The sequence below is a fragment of the Solea senegalensis genome, linkage group LG7, assembly GCF_019176455.1.
Source record: "Solea senegalensis isolate Sse05_10M linkage group LG7, IFAPA_SoseM_1, whole genome shotgun sequence".
Classification (NCBI taxonomy): Eukaryota; Metazoa; Chordata; class Actinopteri; order Pleuronectiformes; family Soleidae; genus Solea; species Solea senegalensis.
Window position 1 is genome coordinate 25,334,938 of NC_058027.1, and position 23,729 is coordinate 25,358,666.

General features: G+C 38.6%; 1 protein-coding gene across 1 annotated transcript in view; it reads right to left on the minus strand.

Moving 5' to 3' along the window:
- LOC122772649 (glypican-6-like) overlaps nucleotides 1-23,729 on the minus strand; it is a 44,746-nt gene that overhangs the window by 1,591 nt on the left and 19,426 nt on the right. The window contains exon 2 of the mRNA XM_044030838.1: nucleotides 1,620-1,778. Within this exon, the coding sequence (XP_043886773.1) occupies nucleotides 1,620-1,778 (159 nt within the window). The remainder of the gene's footprint in view (nucleotides 1-1,619; nucleotides 1,779-23,729) is intronic.

Genomic DNA, 23,729 nt, shown 5'->3' on the forward strand with positions numbered 1-23,729 from the left:
ATATATACATATATACACACATATATATACGCGATAATAAGATTTTAAAGCCAATATCGGCTCATGCCGATATCATAAATCGTATGTACTGTACATGTTAAATTCAACACATGCACTCATACCTACTGTACATGTACATGTCTTATGTACTAAAAGGATGTGCAATCCCTCTCCACAGTGTAAAACACAGTGTCTGGCATTTACAGTAAAGGATTTGTATTATTATTTAACACCAAACACTTTACTGAAGCTGGTGTGGACCTGAGGAGTTAAATGAGGCAACCGACTCATTATCACTCAAATGGCAGCCATAGACAACACACTGACAGTATAAGTGGTGCGACGACACCTTGATCTCATACTGAGAACTCACTGATTAAGTTTAACCAGATGGTCATATTTGCATTGAATCACACACAATGCCAAGAACAGTTCTCTAAGATATGTCCTGGTGCTTTTTTTTCTCTTCCTTTTGTTTATTTCTAGGTCGACGAAGCACGGAAAAAATAGGGAAAAAGAGAGATGTTCAAAGCTGGAATTGAACCCTGAGGAGTGCCAGCTCTTCCAGGTGAGCTGTCCAGCACCCCGCCAAGAACACTTTCAACCACAAAGCAACAACAGTGCCATTTCCCTCTGTGAGCAAAGTGAGTCAATTCACAGAAGCTCCTTTACGATGAGAAGCAGGAGCACATCGAGCTATTTCCATCAGTCAATCAAAAATGCATGTAGAGACTGTGGAGTCTCTGATTAGTGCGTCGGAAGCTGAAATAAAACAAAAAAAAACAGCTTCCGACGCACGAATGAAGGAAACTCTGGCAAGAAGTAATGAGGTAAAGAAACTTTGTGTCCTGAAAATTACAGTCCTACACATATAAACTGCATTCTCAATAACATTTTGCTATGTATACAACATTTCCACGTCTACAGATGTCTGTATAGTATAGAAATCTAATCTAATCTTGCTTTGTTACTGCATTAGCCTCCTCCTCTCTGTGAGAAGTATGTAAATAATATGTCAACGTGATCTAAGAGAGAATATGGGGCTTGTTATACGCAACTGAAAATGCAGTTTAGTTGTGTAGGACAGGGGTGTCAAACATACGGCCCAGGGGCCAGAACCGGCCCGCCAGAGGGTCCAATCGGCCCACAGGATGAATTTGTTAAAATTTCACACTAATCTAAACGTAATGTCAAATGCTCCAGATACCCGTGACTAAATTTGTGCCTTTATAGATCCAGTGTGCTGTGTAAATAGTAAATTTAGGCATGATATTGTTGAAATTGCACTTATATTTCTCATAAAATTTCATGTTTTGTAAAATTATCTTTCAGTAAATGTAAAACAAAGGAGAAAAAACAAAGGCGTTCTTGTTGTTCATAGGTTATTATGCTATTATTTTACTATTTTTACTGGTCCGGCCCCCTTGAGATCAAATTGTGCTCTATGTGGCCCCTGAACAAAAATGAGTTTGACACCCCTGGTGTAGGAGATCATTTTTGGGGATAGTTTTGATCTCGCCTGCCAGAACGTCTTTAAAAACCAGTGCATGTACATGTATATCTGTTCTGATGTATGTTCCATGTACCATAAGATCAAATGAACTTGAGCTGTAACTTACCGTCAAACTTTTTATGCCTGGCAACGAACGTCGTCCTCATGTTGCGGCTGCTCTCATCGACTATGTTCTCAAACTCCGCTTTGCTCTGCAGGTTGAGTTTGTCCTCCATCTCCGACGTGCAGCAGGTGTATCCCTGAGGACAGACACGCAGGTGCTCACCTAAAGGAAGACAGAAACATGGATTTTTAAGTAGCTGCCATTAAGCCCCATTATTAACCAACTACAGAGCGATCTCTAATCTTTCTTTTATAGCCAAGAGTTTTGAGAAAGTGGTCAACTCAACAATTTCTTGCACTCCAATCGACTTTATGGCCAATTTTAATCAGGATACCGACCTTATCACAGTACAGAAATGGCTCTTATTACAGTGATTAATGATATAAGGTGGAACAAGGTGTCAGTTCTGGTCTTATTGGGTCTCTGTGTTGCATTTGATATTGTGGATCACACTCTACCGTTAGGGCCACACGGTGGAGTAGTGGTTAGCACTCTCGCCTTGCAGCGGGAATATCCGGGAAGACCATGGGAAGTTATAGATCTAATGAAATGGCTACGACACATGGAGTCCCTCAGGGGTCGATTCTTGGACCCCTTCTGTTAAGCTAATGTGTGCTGCCCCAGGGTCAGATATATCTGCAAAAGTTTTTGAGGACCCCTCTGTGGGCGCTGACCCACTGTTTGGGAACCACTGATTTAAATGGACAACTTTGCGGAGAAGAAAAACAACTGAGAAGTTTCTCCGTGTAAGCGCAGTTGCGTGACATTTTAAAAATGTAGGATTGAAAAAGTCCTCGCAGTTTGAGCCTGGCGTTAAGAATGTATGTTATCATGATGTTTTACACAGACCTTGACTCTTGATTCTGCAAATAATGTGGTGTGGAGAAAACGCCTCTTAAAGAAATAAATGTTATAGTGAAACGTTCATGTTTGAAGACGGGGTTTATTTGAGGTGAGTTTTTGAAAACGTTCTTTTTCAGACTGTTACCGCTTGTTCCCTGAGCCTTTCATTAAATCTAAATATTTTTTTTGTTACTGTCACTTCTCCACTTCATATTCATATTCAATTCTCTTTGAAAATGTATCCATTTCGCTCTCTTTTTTTAAAAAAAAAGCTAAAGAAATTCCTGTCACATTTATTGCCACCTTCTATACTAAAATCACCGGTCAGAGTCAGAATGTGCTATAAACTCACTTAACCTCAAGTCGAGAGGTTGAAGAAAATAAAATCTTTCTAAAAAGTGTATGAGTTAGAGTGTTGACAAAATGATTGGATAATTTGTCAAAAGTTCAGCAAAGTATTAACATTATTTTGGACATAATCATTTAGAAAAGATGAATACACTTATGAGGCTAAACATTATTTTATTCTCTGCGTGTAAAGAGTGGAAGTGAGGCATGAAATAGGGCAGGGAGAAGAAGAAAAGACTCTGAAATAAAAATTTAACTGAGCATTATCTGACAGAAACCAGACTCAAGCTTCCATGCATTGAACACAATCTCCATATGACTGCGTACGGGCCGGTGCAAGCCTGCAGAAAGACACAAGATCAGAGGGAACACTGATCTCACAGCCACACACAGATTCCAGACAGTGCACTATATACATGAAGACCTTTTGTTAAAGCGGCTACTGTATGTCCAAACACCAGGGCAGAGTATAGGGCAACACTGTAGAAGGTCATGATTGAGCAGACCTATGGAAATTTGACAGAGAGAGTGCGCGATGACTCACTCGCACTGCGCAGCATCACAGAAAAGAGTCGAGCCTGGAAAAACAAGAAAAGATTCAATCTGGAGGGAGGGCGTGTGTCTTAACCAGGTCACACACACTTATTATATTATAATAAATGTCATATCACTGCCAAAGCTACATCGACTTCAAATGGCTTCTGGTTGTTTTGTATGGTCATTTGATCTTTTTGTTCTTCTATTGTTCTTCTTTTTTGGGCAACAAGATAAATAGGGGTGGGGTGCCTCAGTGGTTAAGACCAGTAAGTTATGTAGTAGTGATATAAGGTAGCAATTATAGTGCACAAAATTAGACCGTGTTTTTCTTTTATTTTTGTTCATTAAAATGGGTCAAGTGTATTTTGAACAGTGACATATTTCCAAATTTCACAAATTCAATCTGATTTTAAACATTTTGACTACACAGATAGCTTAGAATGGAAAAAAAAGCATATAAGACACTATATATTGTCCAAAATTGGTCTTAGTTAAGTATGTCATCCAAAATTGAAAAAAAGTCTTAGTTTAGTATGTCGTCCAAAAATCGACAAAAAAGTCATAGTTTAGTATGTTGTCCAAAAATTGAAAAAAGTCATAATTTAGTATGTTGTCCAAAGAATTGAAAAAAGTCATAATTTAGTATGTCGTCCAAAAATTGAAAAAAGTCAGAGTTTAGTATGTCGTCTAAATATTGACAAAAAAGTCAGTTTATTATGTCGTCCACAAATTTACAAAAAAATCTTAGTTTAGTACAGGGGTGTCAAACTCATTTTTGTTCAGGGGCCACATACAGCACAATTTGATCTCAAGGGGGCCGGACCAGTAAAAGAAGTAAAATAATAGCATAATAACCTATGAACAACAAGAACCCCTTTGTTTTTTCTCCTTTGTTTTACATTTACTGAAAGACAATTTTACAAAACATGAAATTACTTGAGAAATAGAAGTGCAATTTCAACAATATCATGCCTAAATTTACTATTTACACAGCACACTGGATCTATAAAGGCACAAACATTTAGTCACGGGTATCTGGAGCATTTGACATTACGTTTAGATTAGTGTGAAATTTTAACAAATTCATCCTGTGGGCCGATTGGACCCTCTGGCGGGCCGGTTCTGGCCCCCGGGCCGTATGTTTGACACCCCTGGTTTAGTATGTCGTCTTAAATGAGTTAGTTGGTAGAAACAAATGGCGAGTTTCTTATAGCCTCTGTATATAAATATTCAATTAAATTCAAAAAACTTTATTGATCCCCAAGGGGAAATTGTTCTAAGGGTTAAATCAGGCCAATACTTACACATACACACATAAGCAATAGTTGGCTGATGAAATAAATAATAGAATTGGCATTTTGAGCAGATATATACTCAAAGCTGTGATTTCAGTATTGTACGAGACTATACAAATACAGCAGTTTAAAAAGGGACCAGATGTTTGCACACACGCCGTCTCATCTCTTGCTCAACACCTCATAGCAAAAACACAGAGATTTAAAGAAACACCTTCAATAAAATGGGCCAGCAGTTGCATGAAAGATGTCAATTCTTAGCTTTTTTCCACTTCCACCATTAACAGTGAAGAAATGGGAAAGATGAAGTGACTGGAACTTTTTTTTTTTTTTTGACGGATCCAGCTGAAACGTGCAGGGGCTGGCGTTCTGCATGCATAGACGGTATACGGCAAGCTATAGACGAAGGAGCTGTGCATGCGTAATGCAACAAAAAAGGGAAGCAGTGTGTACGTGCCGGCACTCTCCAATGTGCTTAATCCTTAATCAGTCCTCAGAGAGGCGCCGAGCTACAGTAATGAGGTGCACCATCAACAGTTCCATTGTCCAGGGTGAGGCACACGCCTGCTGCCCACAAACCCGTGTTAAACAACAAAATAAGCGGAAATGCAAGCAGCTGCTTTCTGTTGGGGCGACTCTCTGAGGCTCTTTTGTTTCTTGAACTTAATAACAGCGGCGTAACATTTATTTAGCAGTGCAAAAACGCTCCTCACATTATTTCCAGTGGGTGAAGATGCAAGTCTGTGTTGAGATCTTTATTGCATGCCGTGATTAGCTCAACACATTCCCACAGAGAGGGCGTAACCGTGCAGAAGGGTGAGCGTAACATGCTGATCCAATTCCATTCATTTATTTTTCCTTTACCGTCACCCAGCCAATATTCCCGGACACCGTTTGTCTTGCATCACGTTTGAGCGCCCGCTTACCGTCATACAGGATCAATCGTGTTTTTAAAGGAAGATGTTGACATTGATTATCAAGGGGGTAATCTGGGGTCAGCTTCCACCGGCATGCGTTCGGTGGTTGGCAAATGTCAAAAGAAGAAATACCTCAGTCGAGCCTCGTGCAAACTAAAACTGCCGCATTTGAAACCTGAGAAAGACGTCGGCAAACTAAGGGTAAAAGGTTTATTGACATAATGACGGACGGATAACAGAAGAAAAATGACATTTTCTCGCCTGCGCTGAGAAACTCGGCAACACTGAAGCCGGTCAAAAATACATTTAAAGCCTCGATAAATTGACTTAAGTTGGCGAAGTAAGTGGGATCCTACTGTTGGTCACAAAAGGTTGGCAAAGAAAAAAGAAAATCTATAAACACAAGAACTGTCCTTAAGTATGAGTGACAGTGAGGGAAAACTCAAGTGCTTTTAGCTTTCATGGACTGTGCACCTCTCCATTTATATGTCAGACTTGTTTTTTACACATAATGATATTTTCTTCTACTTTCACCATCTCGCAAACTGTGACAGTGCTGTTACATACACTGACATAAAAGGGACTTTGTGTGCGGCAGGCAACTCTGTGAGCTGCATGTTTAATATGTCGCGGATCTTTTTTTTCTCCCCTCTTTCCTTTCCCCTTTACTCAAATATCTATTTTTTTCCAGTTGCTTTCACACAAAAATAGTGACGCTAAAATAATCGAGGACAAACTTTTTACAGAAAACACTCCCTGCCCTCAGATTCTTAAGAACAAAACGAACGTAAATACTTAGCGAACTTAAGGACTAATCTTCCCTAAATCTAGATGGGATTTCAGTTTAGTGGACCATGTCTGTCCTGTTCGAGTTGGTTGCTTTGCAACCTAGATGGAATTTGAAACCGAGCTGTCAATACACTGCACGCTTGCGAGATCACATTTGTACTCGGAGTCTGTCAGCCTCAGTTCAACTTGTAAAACTCGATACCAACAGTGCCAACGCTAAAATGGAGACACAGGGTGGACACAATAGAGAGGGGGAAAAAAAAAAAAAAGAAAAAGCCACTGCCAGAACTTCTTTCTCAAACTTTGTGAAAGCTCCCGTTTAGATTGAATATAGATTTGTTGATGTGCTACTCTAAAATGCCACTTTATTAGGTACAGGGGTCTCCTACTGAAGTGACAGGCGTGGTCTTCTGCTGCTATGGCTCATCTGATGTGAGTTCAGAGGTAAACTTCTGCACACGTTGTTTTTTTTGGGGGGTTATGTGAGTAACTGTTGCCTTCCAGACCCTTCTCTGTGAACTCTGAAAAAATTCCACCCGATCAGCAGTTTGACCGACGACCCTGCCACGTTCAGAGTCATTCAAATCAGCTTCCTTCCACATTCCTGTCCTCGAACGCCGGCAGGTTGTCGTGACCCCACGTTGATTGACTAGATGTTTGCATTCATACGCAGTTAAATAGTTGTACCTAATAACTGTATCCATTTAAACAAGCCTAAACGTACTAATGAATCATTGTCATTACTTCGTGTTTCCATATACAGGAGCTGCAGGACAGCATTTTTAATTTAGTGAGTGGGGGAAAGGAAAAAAGAAAGCGAGAGAGAGTTTGCAAGTTTTTGTTTTCAACATTATCGATGGCTGCAGGTGAAGCAGGGCAAGTGGGAAGTTGGTAACGGTCCCAGAGCACGTCCTCTGCATCTGTTACACCGGCTTGCCAAATCAGCATTGCGACCTAATCTTTCACTGCTGATGAAACTTCTACACAGTTATTAAAAACCCAAAGTGGGTCTGCACTTTCGGGCTTAATTCATTTCGGCGATGTGCTCTGTCTGTCAGCCGAGATTTTACAGACCAGCAGGCAAACGAAGCGAGAGGCAGAGTGTAAAGATTGGCGTAAAAAGGATGAGCAGCTGACAGAAGCGGTGACAATACATTAATTCACGATAGCAGACAGTCGGGGGGGGGTGGGTCATACACCACGGAGCAAATCTGTAAAACATATTTGAAAACCTGCAGACAGAAATGCCAACATGGCTAACTTGGCAAAGCATCTCACTGACAAAAAGAAGAAAAAAAGTCAAGTATAACATGAATTACAACAATTTCCATGCCATCAGAGGTAAGTCCAATTAAAAATGTTTTAGCTGTCAAAGGAATTGCTTCACTTCGATCACAGGAGGCAGCAAATTACTTCACGGCTTTAACGACATGACATTCAGTGGGTTTACATGACATTACCCAAAAATAATTAGTGTTTTCGTCTGACTAGAACTGAACTTTGAAAATAAAAATAAACGTGTTATGGCACTTTTCCCACGATGTAGTTGGAACACTGCTCGGCTCTACTCGACTCTACTTCCCTAATGAATCACCAGGTACAGGAGCGTCTGCACCTGAACACAGGTACAAACAAAGCACCAAGTACTAGGTACTATCACTAATGGAAAAGGAAAGGGGAAAAAAAACTCGTTTTTAGTCAAGCCGAGTAGTGCGAGAACTGTATAACGGAAAATCCCCATTAATCCGACTGAATTGGTAAATCACATTTCGGAAAGTTGGATTAAACACCCAGGTAATGCAATTGGGACTTAAATTACTACTTTATATATACAGTACCCGTACCCGTAAATATCTTCAAGAAGCTCTTGAAGACACATCTCTTCCAGGAGCATCTTCTGTCCTAGCACTTACATTTGTTCTTGGAAAGAACAAATGCTAAATGTTCAAAAATGGCAAAATTCTGCAGTTTGTTTGTTTCTTGGAAGCTCGACTTGTATGGAAGCGCACGGAGTGAATTCATAAGCACTTAAAGCAGTAGTGTGTAACTTTTCAATATGATGTATGTTACATTCTCAAATGAGTTTACTCTAATTAAGCCTATAAGGTCCACACGACCTGTTTCTCATTATAGCAGTTTTCATGTCTGTGGAGACATGTGGAGCTAGTAAAGTGAGAAGGCAAAAAACTTTAAATTTAAGGGATTATACTGGTTTTCTCTTACATGAGTGAAGTGACACCAATGTTGGAAGAGACCTTTAACTAAAGCTCTACAGTCTCACCTGAGGCGTTATTTTAGCGACACTAGCCGTGTTTTGGCAACAGAAGTTTCGATATAACCTTCTAAATACCTATGTTGTTAATTTTTTGGGAAGAAATTCAAATTTATTTGCCTGCGCAAAAATTTTAACAAGCACGGTAATGAACAGAAATAACATTAGTGCATCAGAGTGAAGGATAATCATGGGTTTTACACTTAATTATGAAGTGCCAGAATTAGTGCGAGCACAATTTACTCAAACCGCCTCGTTGGCAGGCGTCCCTACTCTCTAGTTTGCATATGCATATAATAAACAAAGTTTGAGGATTCTCTATTGGTTTCGAGAAACGCAGGCCGCTGCTGTATCACATCAACATCATAATTCAGGTATCAGCTCTTTCATACGGAGGGAAAAGCTTGTTTCATTTAGATGTAAAACATGTCAGCGACATCTTAAAGCCTTTGGGTCTGGCACAATCATCCACATAACGTAAATTATGTTATATAATCGCTGTTAACCCTTAGAACATAGAGCATTTTGGCTGCTTTAATGTGTAATATGTGCAGTAATGTGCAATACATAGTGTCTTAGATCTTTTTTTTTTAACACAAACTAGGCAATCTGATGACATTTGTTTTCACCAACTATATAAAAACACCTGCGCAAAAAGTCCTCAAAATGTTTAAAAATTGGATTTAATTTGTGAAATTTGGAAATATGTCACAGTTCAAATTGCACTCGTCTCGTTTTTTAATGAACAAAAAGAAAAGAAAAAAAATGTGATTTAAGAGGATGAAAAAAACCCGTATTTTTTAAAGCCTGAAGATGGGACCTATAAACACACACACACACCCCCAGGATGTCCATATAAGGAGTTGAGACAAAAATGAGACAAAAAAAGACTTGATAATGTCGTCCGTGCAGCTGCCTCCACAATGAGCTGATCAGAGTTTTAAATGTTTGTTAAGAGGACCGGACAATTAAGGACAAATATTCATCATCTTTGGGGGAATATATGCAGCAGTTTGTTTTCGATCGAAAGCAAAAGAGGCATGAGGAACGTTGTTCTGCTTACAAATGCAATCACACGTTACTTGTTTTGTGTTCAGTTTCTCTGACGCGCAGATGTCTTGTGACTCCTCCGGATCGTTATCTTCACGAGCCGCAAACGGAAGGGATTTGAAAGCGTGGCGTTGTAATTATGTGAAATTGCTGACAACAGATGTGGAGGCCCGCTCGCACACAGGCTGCCCGCGAAGCTGATAAATGGCTGGAGAGAGAATTTGGTGAGACGCCGCTCGTTTGACATGTGCCATCAACCACACAGGCAGCAGCTCCTTTCGCAGAATTTAGAGCTCCTCGACTCAGTATCCTGCAGGAATATCATGTGTAGAGCGGTCACATGATGTGTTGACGTAGTTTGTAGGAAACACGCCACGACATGCATTCAATAACACCATATCCATGTTCCTTTGAAAATGCAGTCGGACCACACGGTTGGTGTAAAAAGTCAAGTGAGTTTGAATTGTGACATATTTCCAAATTTCCTGAATTCAGTCCAATTTTAAACATTTTAAGTACTTTTTTGCTCAGGTGTGTTTATATAGTCTCTGAAAATAAATCGATTTTTTCATCAGATTCAAGGAAATTGCAAACTTTAAAGCGTTTACCCAAATATAAATCTATAAAATGATTATATCCATTCTGAAAAGTAAGCACTACATTTCTCTAGCCTCTGGCTCTAATGTATTGGTGTCAAATGTAAGGCCTGCAGGTCAAAACCGGCCCACCGGAGGGTCCAATATGCTCAGATCATATAATGTAAAACACTTTATTTTTCAGTTCCAGATACCTGTGACTAAATATTGTATGCATGTGTAGATCTGCTGGGATCTGTAAGTTGTAATGCACACGAGTGAATGTTAAACTTGGGCATAATATTGAAATGTTGAAATTGCACGCAATTTTGTCAAGAGACATTTGGAGTTCTTGTTGTTTAAAGGTTATGATGCTATTATTTTAGTGGTACGGCCCACTTGAGATCAAATTGCGCTGTATGTGGCCCCTGAACTACGATGAGTTTGACACTTCTGAGAATAAACACTCGGCTAACAACGACAGCTGAGCAACATCTTTGTCATACTTAATTTCCCATAACTCCTCATCTCACTACGCTGTCTGCTTAAAGGGACAGATGTGATCGTATCATCCACAGACAAGTGTATAAAAATGGATTTAAGTTATTTGGTTCTGAAAAGTGACGCCTCGGAAGTGGGATGGAAGCCTATGAATGGGGAAAATGAGCCTCTAATTCTCACTTGATTTAAGAGGCCAGTTGTAAATCCATTTTCCCGAGGACTTAATGGTCTCAACTGCAAGTTTTAGCTCTTCTTCAATAGAGCACGATGTCAGCTTCGTAAATCATCATCACTTAATAAGGAAAATGCGATGATAAAGCACAGCACATACAATTGGGGTGTGATTGACAGCTCGTACCATCCAATCGATGCCTGAAAACTGACGAGTGCTCGTCAACCTGAGAAACTCAAGGCTTCACAGAGTTTGTTTTATTAAAACAAAAGATAACGTGTGTTTCTATATACAGTCTATCTTTCAAACTGAAGGCTGAAGGTTTGATTCCCAGCTCTCTTAGTCTACTGCCAATGTGTCCCTGACACTTCACCCCAAGTCAGTCCAAGTCAGTCCATTCACTGGCTCAGTGAATGAATGGGTGGATGTCATAACTGCCATTGGATGCCATTGTAAAGCAGCTTTAACCCTTTAACACGACATGTGGTTATTAGGGTAATTTCAATCGTGCTGTCGCAGGAAGCTGGCAAATCAGCGTCTTTGTCACCAGAGAGGAGAGAGTTGGAAAAACGTCTGTACATAGTTTCCATTTTGTTTCCTGTTTTTGAGACAGTGAGACAAAAACCTTATTCAAAGTATGTTTTATACTGTTCACATTTTAAAATTTACCACGCAAAATCTGATGTATATACATATATATATACATATATATATGTATATATATATATACATATATATACATATATATATATATATATATATATATATATATGTATATACATATACATATATATACGTATACGTATATATATACATATATATGTATATATATATATACATATATATACATATATATATATGTATATACATATACATATACATATATATACGTATATATATACATATATATATATATATATATATATACTGCAATGTTTCTGCATGGCAGGAAGTAAACGCCCACTTCCTGTTTGTGTTTCAGGTTTTTGGGGGTTTTTTTGGACTTTGTTTTTTAAAGTGTATATATACATATATATATATATATATACATATATATATATATATATATATATATATATATATATATATATATATATATATATACATATATATATATATATATACATATACATATGTATATATATATACATATATATATATATATATATATATATACATACATACATACATACATACATACATATATATATATATATATATATATATATATATATATATATATATATATATATATATATATATAAATATATATATATATACATATATATAGGTCACTTGGAAGAAGTGGATGATCATAAAGATGTGATCATGCTGAGATTAAAGAAGAATGAACATCATATAGCATGCGTTATTCCCACGAATGGCCTCAGTTCTCTTTGGCTCCCCACACCTCGATGTTAAAGAAGCAGGCCTTGAACACATGTTTGAGGTTTCGTACGCCGCAATCACGGCACCGCTCTTATCCGTCCATTCTAATAGCGGCTCATTAAAATTGGCAGCAGAGGCTACCGTCTGTGTGATATCGAAGCTCAACAATTGAAGCAGATGCCCTGGTGATACGCAACAGATTTACAGTTAAGAAGTGCCTCACATGCACTAAAGTGGAGGACTGCTACTGGGGGCGTTCCTCCCTTTATTTTCTCCCTGCTGTATATTCCTTACTTTCCCCGACTCTTAATGAGCAAGACGGGGAAATGATTTCTCACAGCAAATAGATTTTTCTCCTCACAATAGACGACCAGCCATTGTTTCCTTCATTGGGGAGAACTCCAGACAGACACGACTGGCGAACAATGCCCGTGTTGATGAGGATTTTGGCACACGGGCGGTGGCCACTGTCAGTGACACATTTGTTGTCACACACTTGAACACTCACTCTTAAAATGATGTGGCAGCCGAGCAATTTTAGCATATTAAAGACAAAAAAAAAGGTACAAATGTATTTCCCCTTAAAGTCTCCAGAAATGGCTATGAGCCAAACACTAACCATATATAACTTCAATTTGAACTGAAGCGCTGCATTTGCGGTGCCTCCGGGCTTCATGCACCGCAGCTGCAGTCAGGGACCATTTAAGTTAAAAATTGCCTCATCACCCGTCAACATTGGCCTTCGGGGGGCTTCAGTCGGGATTTTTTTTTTGACTCGTTCTGAGTCTTTCTGTCAGAGGAGAAAATCTATAATACTCACAACATGTAAATAATTTATTTCTGGACCCCCCCCCACCACCCCCGGTTCCTTACTGCACCCTGCAATTGACACTGGGGGGAGTGGGTGGGGCTGGGTAACATCCGCTCTGTCAGTCCTGGCAGCCTTCTCTATTGGCAGGAACATTACACGCTCATCTGGCACAGCGTGACACGTGAATGCATTAAAGCTAAGGTATAAACAGGAAATGCAACACAGAATCATTGGCTCGTATGTTCATTTTTATCAAAGCAAAACTAACTTACTGTGATGCTGCTGCCGGACGACAGCTTCACTGTAACGTGTTCACAGTGTGAGGGAAACACTTGGGACAGAAGGGAATTCATTATTCGTCACTTTAACTAGTTTTAGTCGTGTTGTCACACAATTCCAATGGAAAGAAAACCAAGCGTTTGGTTATTACGGTAACTTCCCTCATGCTGTTACAGGAAGCCGGCAAATTTGCGTCTTTATCACCAGAAAGAGAGTTGTAGTTTCCATTTTGGCCTGTTTTTGAGACACTGAGACAGAAACTCAAACAAATGTTATTTCAAATATGTTTTAAACTGTTGAAATTTCCAATTTAACACACAAATCTGGTGTTTGTGTCCAACTGCAGTGGTTTTTCTCAATAAAAATGTTGTTTTTCTTCATTTTGAAGTGTTAATACACTATTTTAACATGGATATTGAGTTTTTTTCTGGAAGCACTTACTGACAGGACATTTTTTGGCTCTTTTACGGTAAAAATAAGCAAAACAAAGTCCAGGCGGACATTTTGAGGCTTAGGTGTCACAGGGTTAAGGGTTTCTGAGGCACAGTGGTGTAGGAAATCTAAATAAAATATAAATTAATAGATTCCTTAGTTATTAAAACAATGCATTTTGACACAGCCGTCAACACTGGTGCACAGGGGGAAAAAATACAAGATAGTGTAAGAAAGTAATTAGATAGTAATATGCCAGACAGCCTGTGAAGAAAATATATGGTAAAAACATAAGAAATAATGTTCATAAATAAGGGAAAATCATACTATACAAATATGCAGACAATAATTATAACATTTCCTATAATAAAGCATGATTTATTATAGTAAATTAGTACAGAAGAGCATTAGGGCCACATGTAAAAAATCTTACATCTGTAAAAAATTAACTCTGATTGTTACATTAGGTTGAAATTAATATAGAAGGACAAGAAAAGTTCATTTCTAACCAAAGACTGAATCCACAGTGGATAATTTAAAGCTATGAAAGCTAAAGTGTTTTGCTTCACTGTGAAAATATGCTGTCAAAGAAAAAGAAAAAAAAAAAAAAAACTCATGCATACCATATATTGAAAAGTAGTTTTGCAACTTCTATTGTAGAGAAAACACAAATCACAAGAATAAAGGCAGAGGAAACGTCTTTTAGGACACACACCCTTTTGAATATTAAAGCACAGTTGAGGATGGACAGTTGCACATACAGATGGGTTTACTTTCTCTCAACGGCTTTGGTCTGTATATTGTGTTGTTGTGCTATAAGGTGTGTGCAACCTAAACAGCCGCAGAAACACCGAGTCAAACCCAGATTGGTCTCAGTCGCTTTGCTGAGTCATGATAAGGCTTCAAAGGCAAAAGCTGAAGAGGAGGCTTCAAAGCTGAGGGTTTGGTCAACATGGTGGGCGTTAATGTAGAAATCAAAATATTAAAAAAAGAAAGAAAAACAGAGCGGTGTAAACCCATTTTCCTCGCTAAACTTCCTCTGTTGTCACAGTTGAGGCTTTACTTTGAAAGTTGCAGTGGCTCATTTCTCTACTTTTTAAAGTGCTTTTGGCAAAATATCTGCCCACAAACTCCTTTAACACTATAGTTATCAGTTGAATGGTTATAATCTACAAAAAATAAACAAGTTAAAAAAAGAATATGGAACTAAAATGAGACTTTGATGAAAAAAAAAACCAGAAAGTAAAAAGCCACAAGACGAGAGTGAACATTTTATGATTTGTTTTACCTTTTTTTTCGATTTCGATAGTATTTTAATGACTTTAAGGCTGCAACTAATGATTATTTCTTTGATTAATTGATTAGAATGTCAGAAAATGTTGAAAAATGATCATTTGAGTTTCCCAAACCTCAACACGATGCTGTTCTTAAAATTTCCCCTTTTGTCCACAAACCAAAACCATTCAGTTTGAACTATTTCTTTTAGTTGGCGATTTTGCAGCCGTAAAACAATCTCCATCCCAAATAATTCCTGATGAACTCCTTCAAACAGCAATGTTAAAAAAATCGACGAGTGCTATATTAAGGTGATATGGTAAAGTAAAGTAATTCTCTGCGACCACGTTTTTTTTAATTATTTTTTTTTATACATGTGGCCCTAATACTTTTCTGTAGGAGCGTTAGTTTTATTAATTATAGTCCCTTGTGCTTTTTTAAGCCATGCATTTTAAAGCACTTCCTTGTTGTCCAGGTGTTTCCTGCTATATTGGTTTTAATCTTAGATTTCATTTCCATGTGTTGCTAAATATAGACGTAAAAGAATATGAAGAGCACAGAGCGGTCTGTGAGAGGAAAAAGAGCAAAGTTGAAATCTGAGTCATCACGAGATGAGATGCTATATATAATAATAATAATAACAATCCAAAATATCCAGAGGTATCGCTTCTCCACGTCATTAACCTAAACAGTTGGAGACACTGATCATTCTCATCCATGTGCCACAGGGATAAAAATAGGTTGAATAAATAAGAGCCAAAGCAAGCAAATATTGAGTGATCACAAACTTGAGTATCTGCCGATACCGATATGTCCGACCTTTTAAACCATGGAGCTCTTGGTAACACATTTGTGCCGAGTCATTGTAAGACATTTCAAACAAAACTCACTGTCCTTCTCCCATAGAGAACAAAGAGCACACAATATGACTCAGCTAAAATAGTTTTAGTGCATGAGCAAGTGATAAAGCAAAATGTTTTGGTTCCTTTGCTCCATTTGACAAAGAGACAAAAAGAGAACGTCGTCGTTTCATGGTCTGGCAAATACCAATCAACATTTTCTGACATAATATAGACCAAACAGACCTCCCCAATCACTACAGGTGTGTCCCAGGGTTCAGTCCTGGGGCCCCTCCACTTTATCATCTACCTCCTTCCCCTTGGCAGTATCTTCTAAAATAAAATGCATTATTATTATTAACCACACTTGCAGACAGAGAAAGTGACATCGCCAACAAACTCCATTGAGCTCATGTAACGTTATCGTGATCCACCAATGTAGGTTGATTTAAGGCAATAGAAAACTCTAAAGGCAGTGCAGGAGGTGGTGCAGTTACTCATGAGTGAACAGTTAATCGAGGCGAGTTTTAAATTTCCACATTTCCATAATTCTGCTCACCACATTTGTAATATTTTTACGTTCTCAGCCACTTTTTATAGTGTGAAGAGCAGAAACTAATAGCACAAAATGCAAAGTCCACATCAGCTGATCAGGAAGCCAACTTCCTGTAACAAAGTTTTGTAGACTGACTCAACATTAACCTCCACCAACATGACGCAAATGCCACACAGTGGAGAGAAGATCTCATCTGTGCACCACGGAAGAGAGCGCCGTCACGGCCATGTGTCGAGTTTAGACATTTATGGAAAATGTTGGTCTGCCAGTGTACAGAGAAAATGTGTCCAATCTAATCAGGGGGGAATTCATCATGCAGCAAAACAATAACCCAAAACACATTTCAAAACACAGAGACGCACAGACAAAAAGGGGGGAAAAAAAAATTGGACAATCTTGGAGTGAGTAACTGGAATTGAACCCAAAAAGAGAAGCCTTGAGGAGGAAAATAAGGAAGAGACACCATGGGAATAAAGGAAATGTTACAGACGCTTCAGTATAAGGTTAGAGAAGCATCACAAATTAAGAATTCAACCGTTTGCAATGGGAGCGCTGCAGGCACCAAATATTACAAGTTAATTCATATTCCATCTAGTCTAACAATCTAAAAATGGGGCGAATACGAACCCCATTTTAAAAAAAGGTTGGGACTCTTTTACGAAACGGAATAAAAACTTCAATGTCTAATTTGGTAATCCACTTGAACCTTTATTCAACAGACAAAAGGTTACACAGGTTTAGTCTGTGTTTCTTGATGCAGTGGCAGACTGCATTAAGTGGATATTTGAAACTGCTTCCAAGCCCATGTGGCGCCGTCTATCACAATAACATCATGTTCTCTCATACACAGCCACATATGCTGAAAAAAGTACTTATATATAAAATATATATAATAATAATATAATAATATAATATAAGTATTTATATACAAATACATATATTTATACATTGCAATATTTTCACTGTATTGGAGTCCCACCCCTATTACCACTTAAAGCACTAGAGGATATTTTGGTCCAGATCAGAACCTTCCAATTCCAATTTGAACAGATTAAATTATCCTGTAGTGTGAGGGATTAACGGACGCAACGTCCCGATTTCCAATTGTAAACATTAAACATGTCTGATATTTACGACTGAACAGCGATTGGGGGCGTGAGCAGAACCCCGCAATAACCAATGAGAGCGAGTTTACGTTGCATACCTTTGTTTAGAACTTTAACTTGGTTGATTCTGTCCCCTCAGGCATGACTTCAACCGCGTCACGTCTGTGCTTCGTCGGGATTAAAATACTGAAAATCGGTTACATCGGTTTGTTGTGTCTGTGGTCTCCAATGTTTGTTTGTTTTTAAATCAAGTCAGATTTGAAAATCCTCCAGTGTGGGACAGGCTTAACTTGATAACAGTGACAACAACATTACTTCTATAATCTTTACAGTCTTGTAGTCTGTAGTCCAACTATTTCTCAGATAGATATTTCAGCAGCACAAAACTTTGTATTTGTATCTATTAAATAAAGGTTCTCAAGTCATTTAACAAATGAGAGATTTTAGTTTCTAATAACGTCCCGTGTGTGTGTGTGTGTCCCAAATTTGGACAAAAGATAAACTGTCCTCATTTTTTTCAACAAATCTAGTTCCAGCACTAAAAAAAAGAACTAAAAGATGAAACTAATAAGGAGTCGACTTTGTCCTCCCAATTCTTTGAGGGGCCCGTACTGTACGTTGCAGAGGAATGTGAATATTTGCGGTCAGCTATGGGGAAAGAGTGGGTCGCGTGCCCACCGAGGCTCCGATGCCAAACACTCCCGAAAGGATTCATTAGACTACCTGGCCAAGGGGCAAACTGCATATGGGCCGTGCCATCTGCTTCCTCCCTTGACCGCGCGCGTTTGCCAGCGTTTATAAAGCGAGCGCGTTCTTGCCAGCGCCTCTTGCCAAACAAGCCAACAGATCATGAAGTCAAGAGACAGAAAAAAAAAAAATATTATTATTTAGCCATGCTGAAAATTCCTGAAAAGGTCTAGTGATGCAGTAAATTTTATTAATTTGAGAGTCTCATTCGGAGTTTGTTCCCTCGAACGCAGCAGATAAAAGAGCAGAGTGGAGTTCATACAGGAGGTATTATGCGAGTGGGCTGCATTTAAAATGAAATCAGGATTTGTTTTCATCTGTTTGGGGGAGGTGGGGGTGGGGGTGGTCATCGTCGAGTGCTAGCACAGGCTCAATAACAGAGTGCGCCATCTTGAATGAATCACATTTATTATCGCTGATCTACCACCAGATTCCAGCCCGTGGAATATCGCCTCCTCTCTTCCTCATAATGTCCGGCTGCCACAGAGACTCATTACCTTCAGATGGAGGCGGAGGCACCGGAGGAGCAGGTCCACGCTCTTGATATTTCAATCCGACGGCTAAGTTATCTGGAGCCGGGGCCTCCTTTGAGCTCCAAAGATCTATTCTAACCTCGATACGTTCAACAGCTGAGTTTGATTCTGTTTTAGAATCGATCACGTTCCTTATGTATAGACTCACACACCTGGAGACATGCAAGTTTCCTTTAACCTTCAAGCTACCTTTAAAAAAGGAAAAAAAACATCATTAATCTAAGGTGCAAAAAATGTACACACAAAAATGTACACTATAAACCTCTATGTCTACATATATGTGTGTATAAAGATATAATACCAGTGTTTTCAAATACAATTACTCAATTTTTAACATTACAAAATATCCCTCTCAACACCTTAAGTGTATTAAAGTGCTTTTATAGTACATTGATTAGGTAGCTTGATTACTACTTATTTTTTACCAAATTTGACGACCATTTCTAGAATAGATATTCTACATAATGTACAAATGAACGGTAAATCCACCACGGTATAACACGTTTGTGTAATAAAATTAACAATATTAAATGATGTTTCTTACCACCAATAACGTGTAAACTATTTATAGTTTTGTAAACTTTATAAAATGAACTAGTGATGTGTATCTTGTTTCAATATTTCAAGGCTGCCTTGAAAGTATTGATTGTACCAATATAAAATATACACTTACAAGCAGGAACACAGTCCTGTGCATTAATTCAAGTCAGAATTTTGAGAAAAAAGTCAGAATTTTGAGAAAAAAGTCAGAATGTTGAGAAAAAATCAGAATTTTGATAAAAAAGAGAAAAAAAGTCAGAATTTTGAGAAAAAATCTGAATTTTGAGAAAAAAAAGTCTGATTTTTGAGAAAAAAGTCAGAATGTTGAGAAAAAAGTCAGAATTTTGAGAAAAAAAAGTCAGATTTTTGAGTAAAAAATCAGAATTTTGAGAAAAAAGTCAGAATTCTAAAGTAAAAGTCAGAATTCTGAGATTAAAGTCACATGTGATGCCCTCAGAATAATTCCTGCTATACTCTGATGCAAGGATGAGACCTTAAAGGTGAAGATTGACTTTGTTTGTTGGTGTAAAACATAAAACTTAGAACTCAATACATTACAGATCCAGCTGGGAAAAGTAGAGTCATCAAGGACCTAAAGCCGTAAACTACCATTACTGAAACTATCATTAGTTAAAAAAAAAAACAATTCTCTCTCGTGTCACTCATTTCAGAACAGTGTATTAGCATTAGAACAAAATCTATTGAAATATGAGCCATGTTACATGGGCAAAGTCAAGAATTTCTCTCAATGACAGCCCTGACAGAGCCGCTCTTTGTCTTTCACCTTTTTTTTTTTTTTTTGTTCCTCTCCGTTTCTCTGCGGCCTCGCTGGTTCAGCCAAGTTCAACAGACTGGGCCTGGAAAAGCTAAAAGGCTGGCAGTGCCCCAGCTTCCTGTGAAAGGTTGACACCTCTATCTGTGAGATCTATTGACTCAGGTAGAGCTTTGGCCCCTCACACATCTGTGTCGTGACTGTCCTTTCTTTATTTGGACTGCGGCATATTTTAAAGGGCCCTTTATTCAGCTGACACAACCTAGATTAGAGGGCGAACGGGAGCTCGTCCAGACACACGTGGTGGAATTAAAGCTTGTTGAATGATGTACGACTGCATCTTATGTCACAAGTAAGCTTTGGGCAAAATAAGGTATAAAAAAAAAACCCTGTTCTGTATGTTCTGTTTAACCCTTAGTGCTCACACGGCACACATCTGTGCCGCAGGTGCACCCATGGTAATCTGTCTTGTTGTCTTCTTATGTGTTCTTGTTTAAAGTCATGATACATTTTATATCTAGTAGTCTATTATATTTATATTCAGTAGTTCTATAAAGTAGGACCACATGTAAAAAGAAAATTGAAATTAAATTAAATTCAGAATTCTAAGTAAAAAAAGCAGCTCAATTAGCAGCGTTAATATTAACATCAACAACACAGGAACTCTCTATGAAGTAAAAAAAATAAGTATTACCTGGATTGGCTGAATTTTGTTTATTACCTGTCAGTTTGAGAAACATTTTGAGCTTTTGGTTGTATTTACCTTAGAGCTGCAACTAGCGATTCTTTTCATAAACAATTAATCTGAGTATTTTCTCCATTAATTGAATTAACGATGTTCTAGAACATCTTGATTTGTCCACAATGATTGAGTTTTAATGATTTTTTTTGTGATATGGAGCAAGGAAATGAAGAAAATCTTCACATTTGAGAAGCTAAAACAATCAGAAATCGTGTTTTAATCATGAAAAAAAGCGTCAAACTGATTAATCAATTATCAAAATAGCTGACAATTCTGCTCTAATCTACTTGCAATCAAACATATGTGATATTTTTAAGATGTTACTTTAGATGCTGGGAAATATAAGGCAATGATAAAGTAATCACACAGTGATTGTGGTCATAATCAGCATTTGGAAAAACTCTTCACCACTGTTTTATCTGTGGCTCAGTATAAGGACAGCGGGTCGACTCCTAACGGTAAGGTCTCCAACTCCTCTCGTCTACATGAAAGACACGCCCCTTGGCATTTAACCGCATATTTGCTCCTAACAGCTGTGCCAACCGTACGTGTAAATGAGTGCGAATGACGTGTGATAGCGACGCATATAGCGTAGATGTGGAAAAATGCAGTTGAAAGTGCTTGAACGTAAAGCGCTATAAATACAAACCGTTTCCCATCATTCTAACTGCTGTAAAACACGGGTTATATTCAGCATAAAACAGCCAGTTTCACCTGAAATGACAAATAATAACGATTATTACTACTCGTTATGACAAAATAAAACATGCTTCGGAGTTTTTTGCTTGTTTTTTTAACAAGCAACTTTGAAAACGCCGTCTCAGGTGTTTCTACATGTCAAGTGAAACCCGCGCGCGAGACGTAAAAACCAATTACTGTGTTAAACCACATCTGTCTCTGCGTTGAAGAGGGAAAAATGCATCAAGCTCGATTGATCTTGCTGCTGCGCTGCCATCTGGATCTGCTCTCTATCACCCAAATCACCCACTTTCAACTATTTCCACCGGGGCCCCGAGACCCAAATTGAATATGTCCAAACAAGATGACACAGATAATTCCCTCCATCGCTCCGACCATATGTTAACACACTTGGAGGCTGCTAAAGATTCCCTAACTTTCAACTAACTTCCAGGGGTTGGAGGGAAAAAAAAACTGTACTGTGTGACAGTAAGGGACAGATAAATATAATGGTTTGGAGCATAAATCAGACATTTGTCAAAGTTCATCACCTGCCCTGCTTTTCGTCTGAAGAGCAGCCCCAAAAAAAACCTGTTACATCTCTCTCTCTCTGTTGCCTGAGGACCTCACACAACCATCACAGTCACATTATATTTAGTATGTCTAATCAAAGGGTTTAATTACTGTGCACCTAAATGCAGCCGGGGCACTTGGCAGCGTGTTCTGAATTTCTGCAAAGGTGATAAGAGCTGGAAGGCATCACATTCTTTGCACTACTGCAGCAGCAGCAGCAGCAAAAGCAGCAGCAGCAGCAGCAGCAGCAGCAGCAGCAGCAGCAGCAGCAGCAGCAGCCGGGTGCTGAGCTGAACGACCACTTGGGACAAATGAGAAAAGTCAAATAAATAGGGCTGAAGAAAAAGAATCGATTATTAAATGAATCGTTTGAAGCTTTTTTCATCATTAGAACAAGATTGTATATATATATATATATATATATATACATATATATGTATCTTGTTGTTGTGCAAGACAACAATGGTAGCGGGAGATCTTCTGAAATACAGTTCAATCAAAAAGAATCCAACATAAGATACACAAATAATACATAAAGATAACGGTTAGAGAGCCTCCGTGTGCACCACCGTCACAGCAATGCTTGAAAAAGCCTGTTTTTCAGCCTCAAACGGACGCGACGACCAAAAAAATGTACATTTTTCATAGTGCAGACGTGATTTATTTGATCAAAAAGAAAACCTTTGCGTTAAAAGCTCTGAACCACCGAGTACACACGAGGCTGTGTTCTGTATTCACTGAGTCACGGGCCAAAAAGTGTATTTAAACCAAAGCATCCCAGGCAGGGAATATCAAGTTTTCCCATTTATTGTAGTCAGGCCGTCTTCAAATATGCTTTGAAATCTGATCGGCACAAGACCTTCTGCAAACTCGGTGCCTGTGAAGCACAGGTTGCAGCGCTCACGTTGAGCCTTATATATAAACCACACTCCTCCCTCCCACCTGACCCCCTCGGCTCGGCTCGGCTCTGCTCTGCTCCGCTCCTCAAATAATTTCACCTCCAATTTCTTATGCTTTATTGAGCATTTCTGCACTTTCCTCGACTGGACGCCTAATATATCTGAAACCGATGTGCGTAATCCCAGGTCAGAGACTCCCGTGATGGTAAATGTCAAAGGTAAGACACCGTAGCAGTCGAGCACTTGAGTGGAACTTATGGACCTCTACAGCTTCAGTCATGCAGGTATTCTATTAAAGCAGACCTGCGATATACGGCAGAGCTTTTTATAATTACTGGGACCTTCCTGCACAATTTACAGGAGGTTAAAGCTGTGTGTGGAAATAAGACAGTAAGAGATCTTGTGCACAGCCTAATGTGGGTTTTTTAAAGTATTTTTTAAGTATTTTTTTACCCTTATAGTGAAAAGTGTTATATAATAAATACAGTTCGTACAGCTAATAAAATGAAAACAGGTGTGCTGCAACGCACCAGATGAAAAACTGAACACATAAATCTATTTGACTGATGTTTTTTTGGCCATATATTCTCTCATGCTTTGAGGAAAATGCGACGATCTCACACTTTCATCATCATCATCGTCC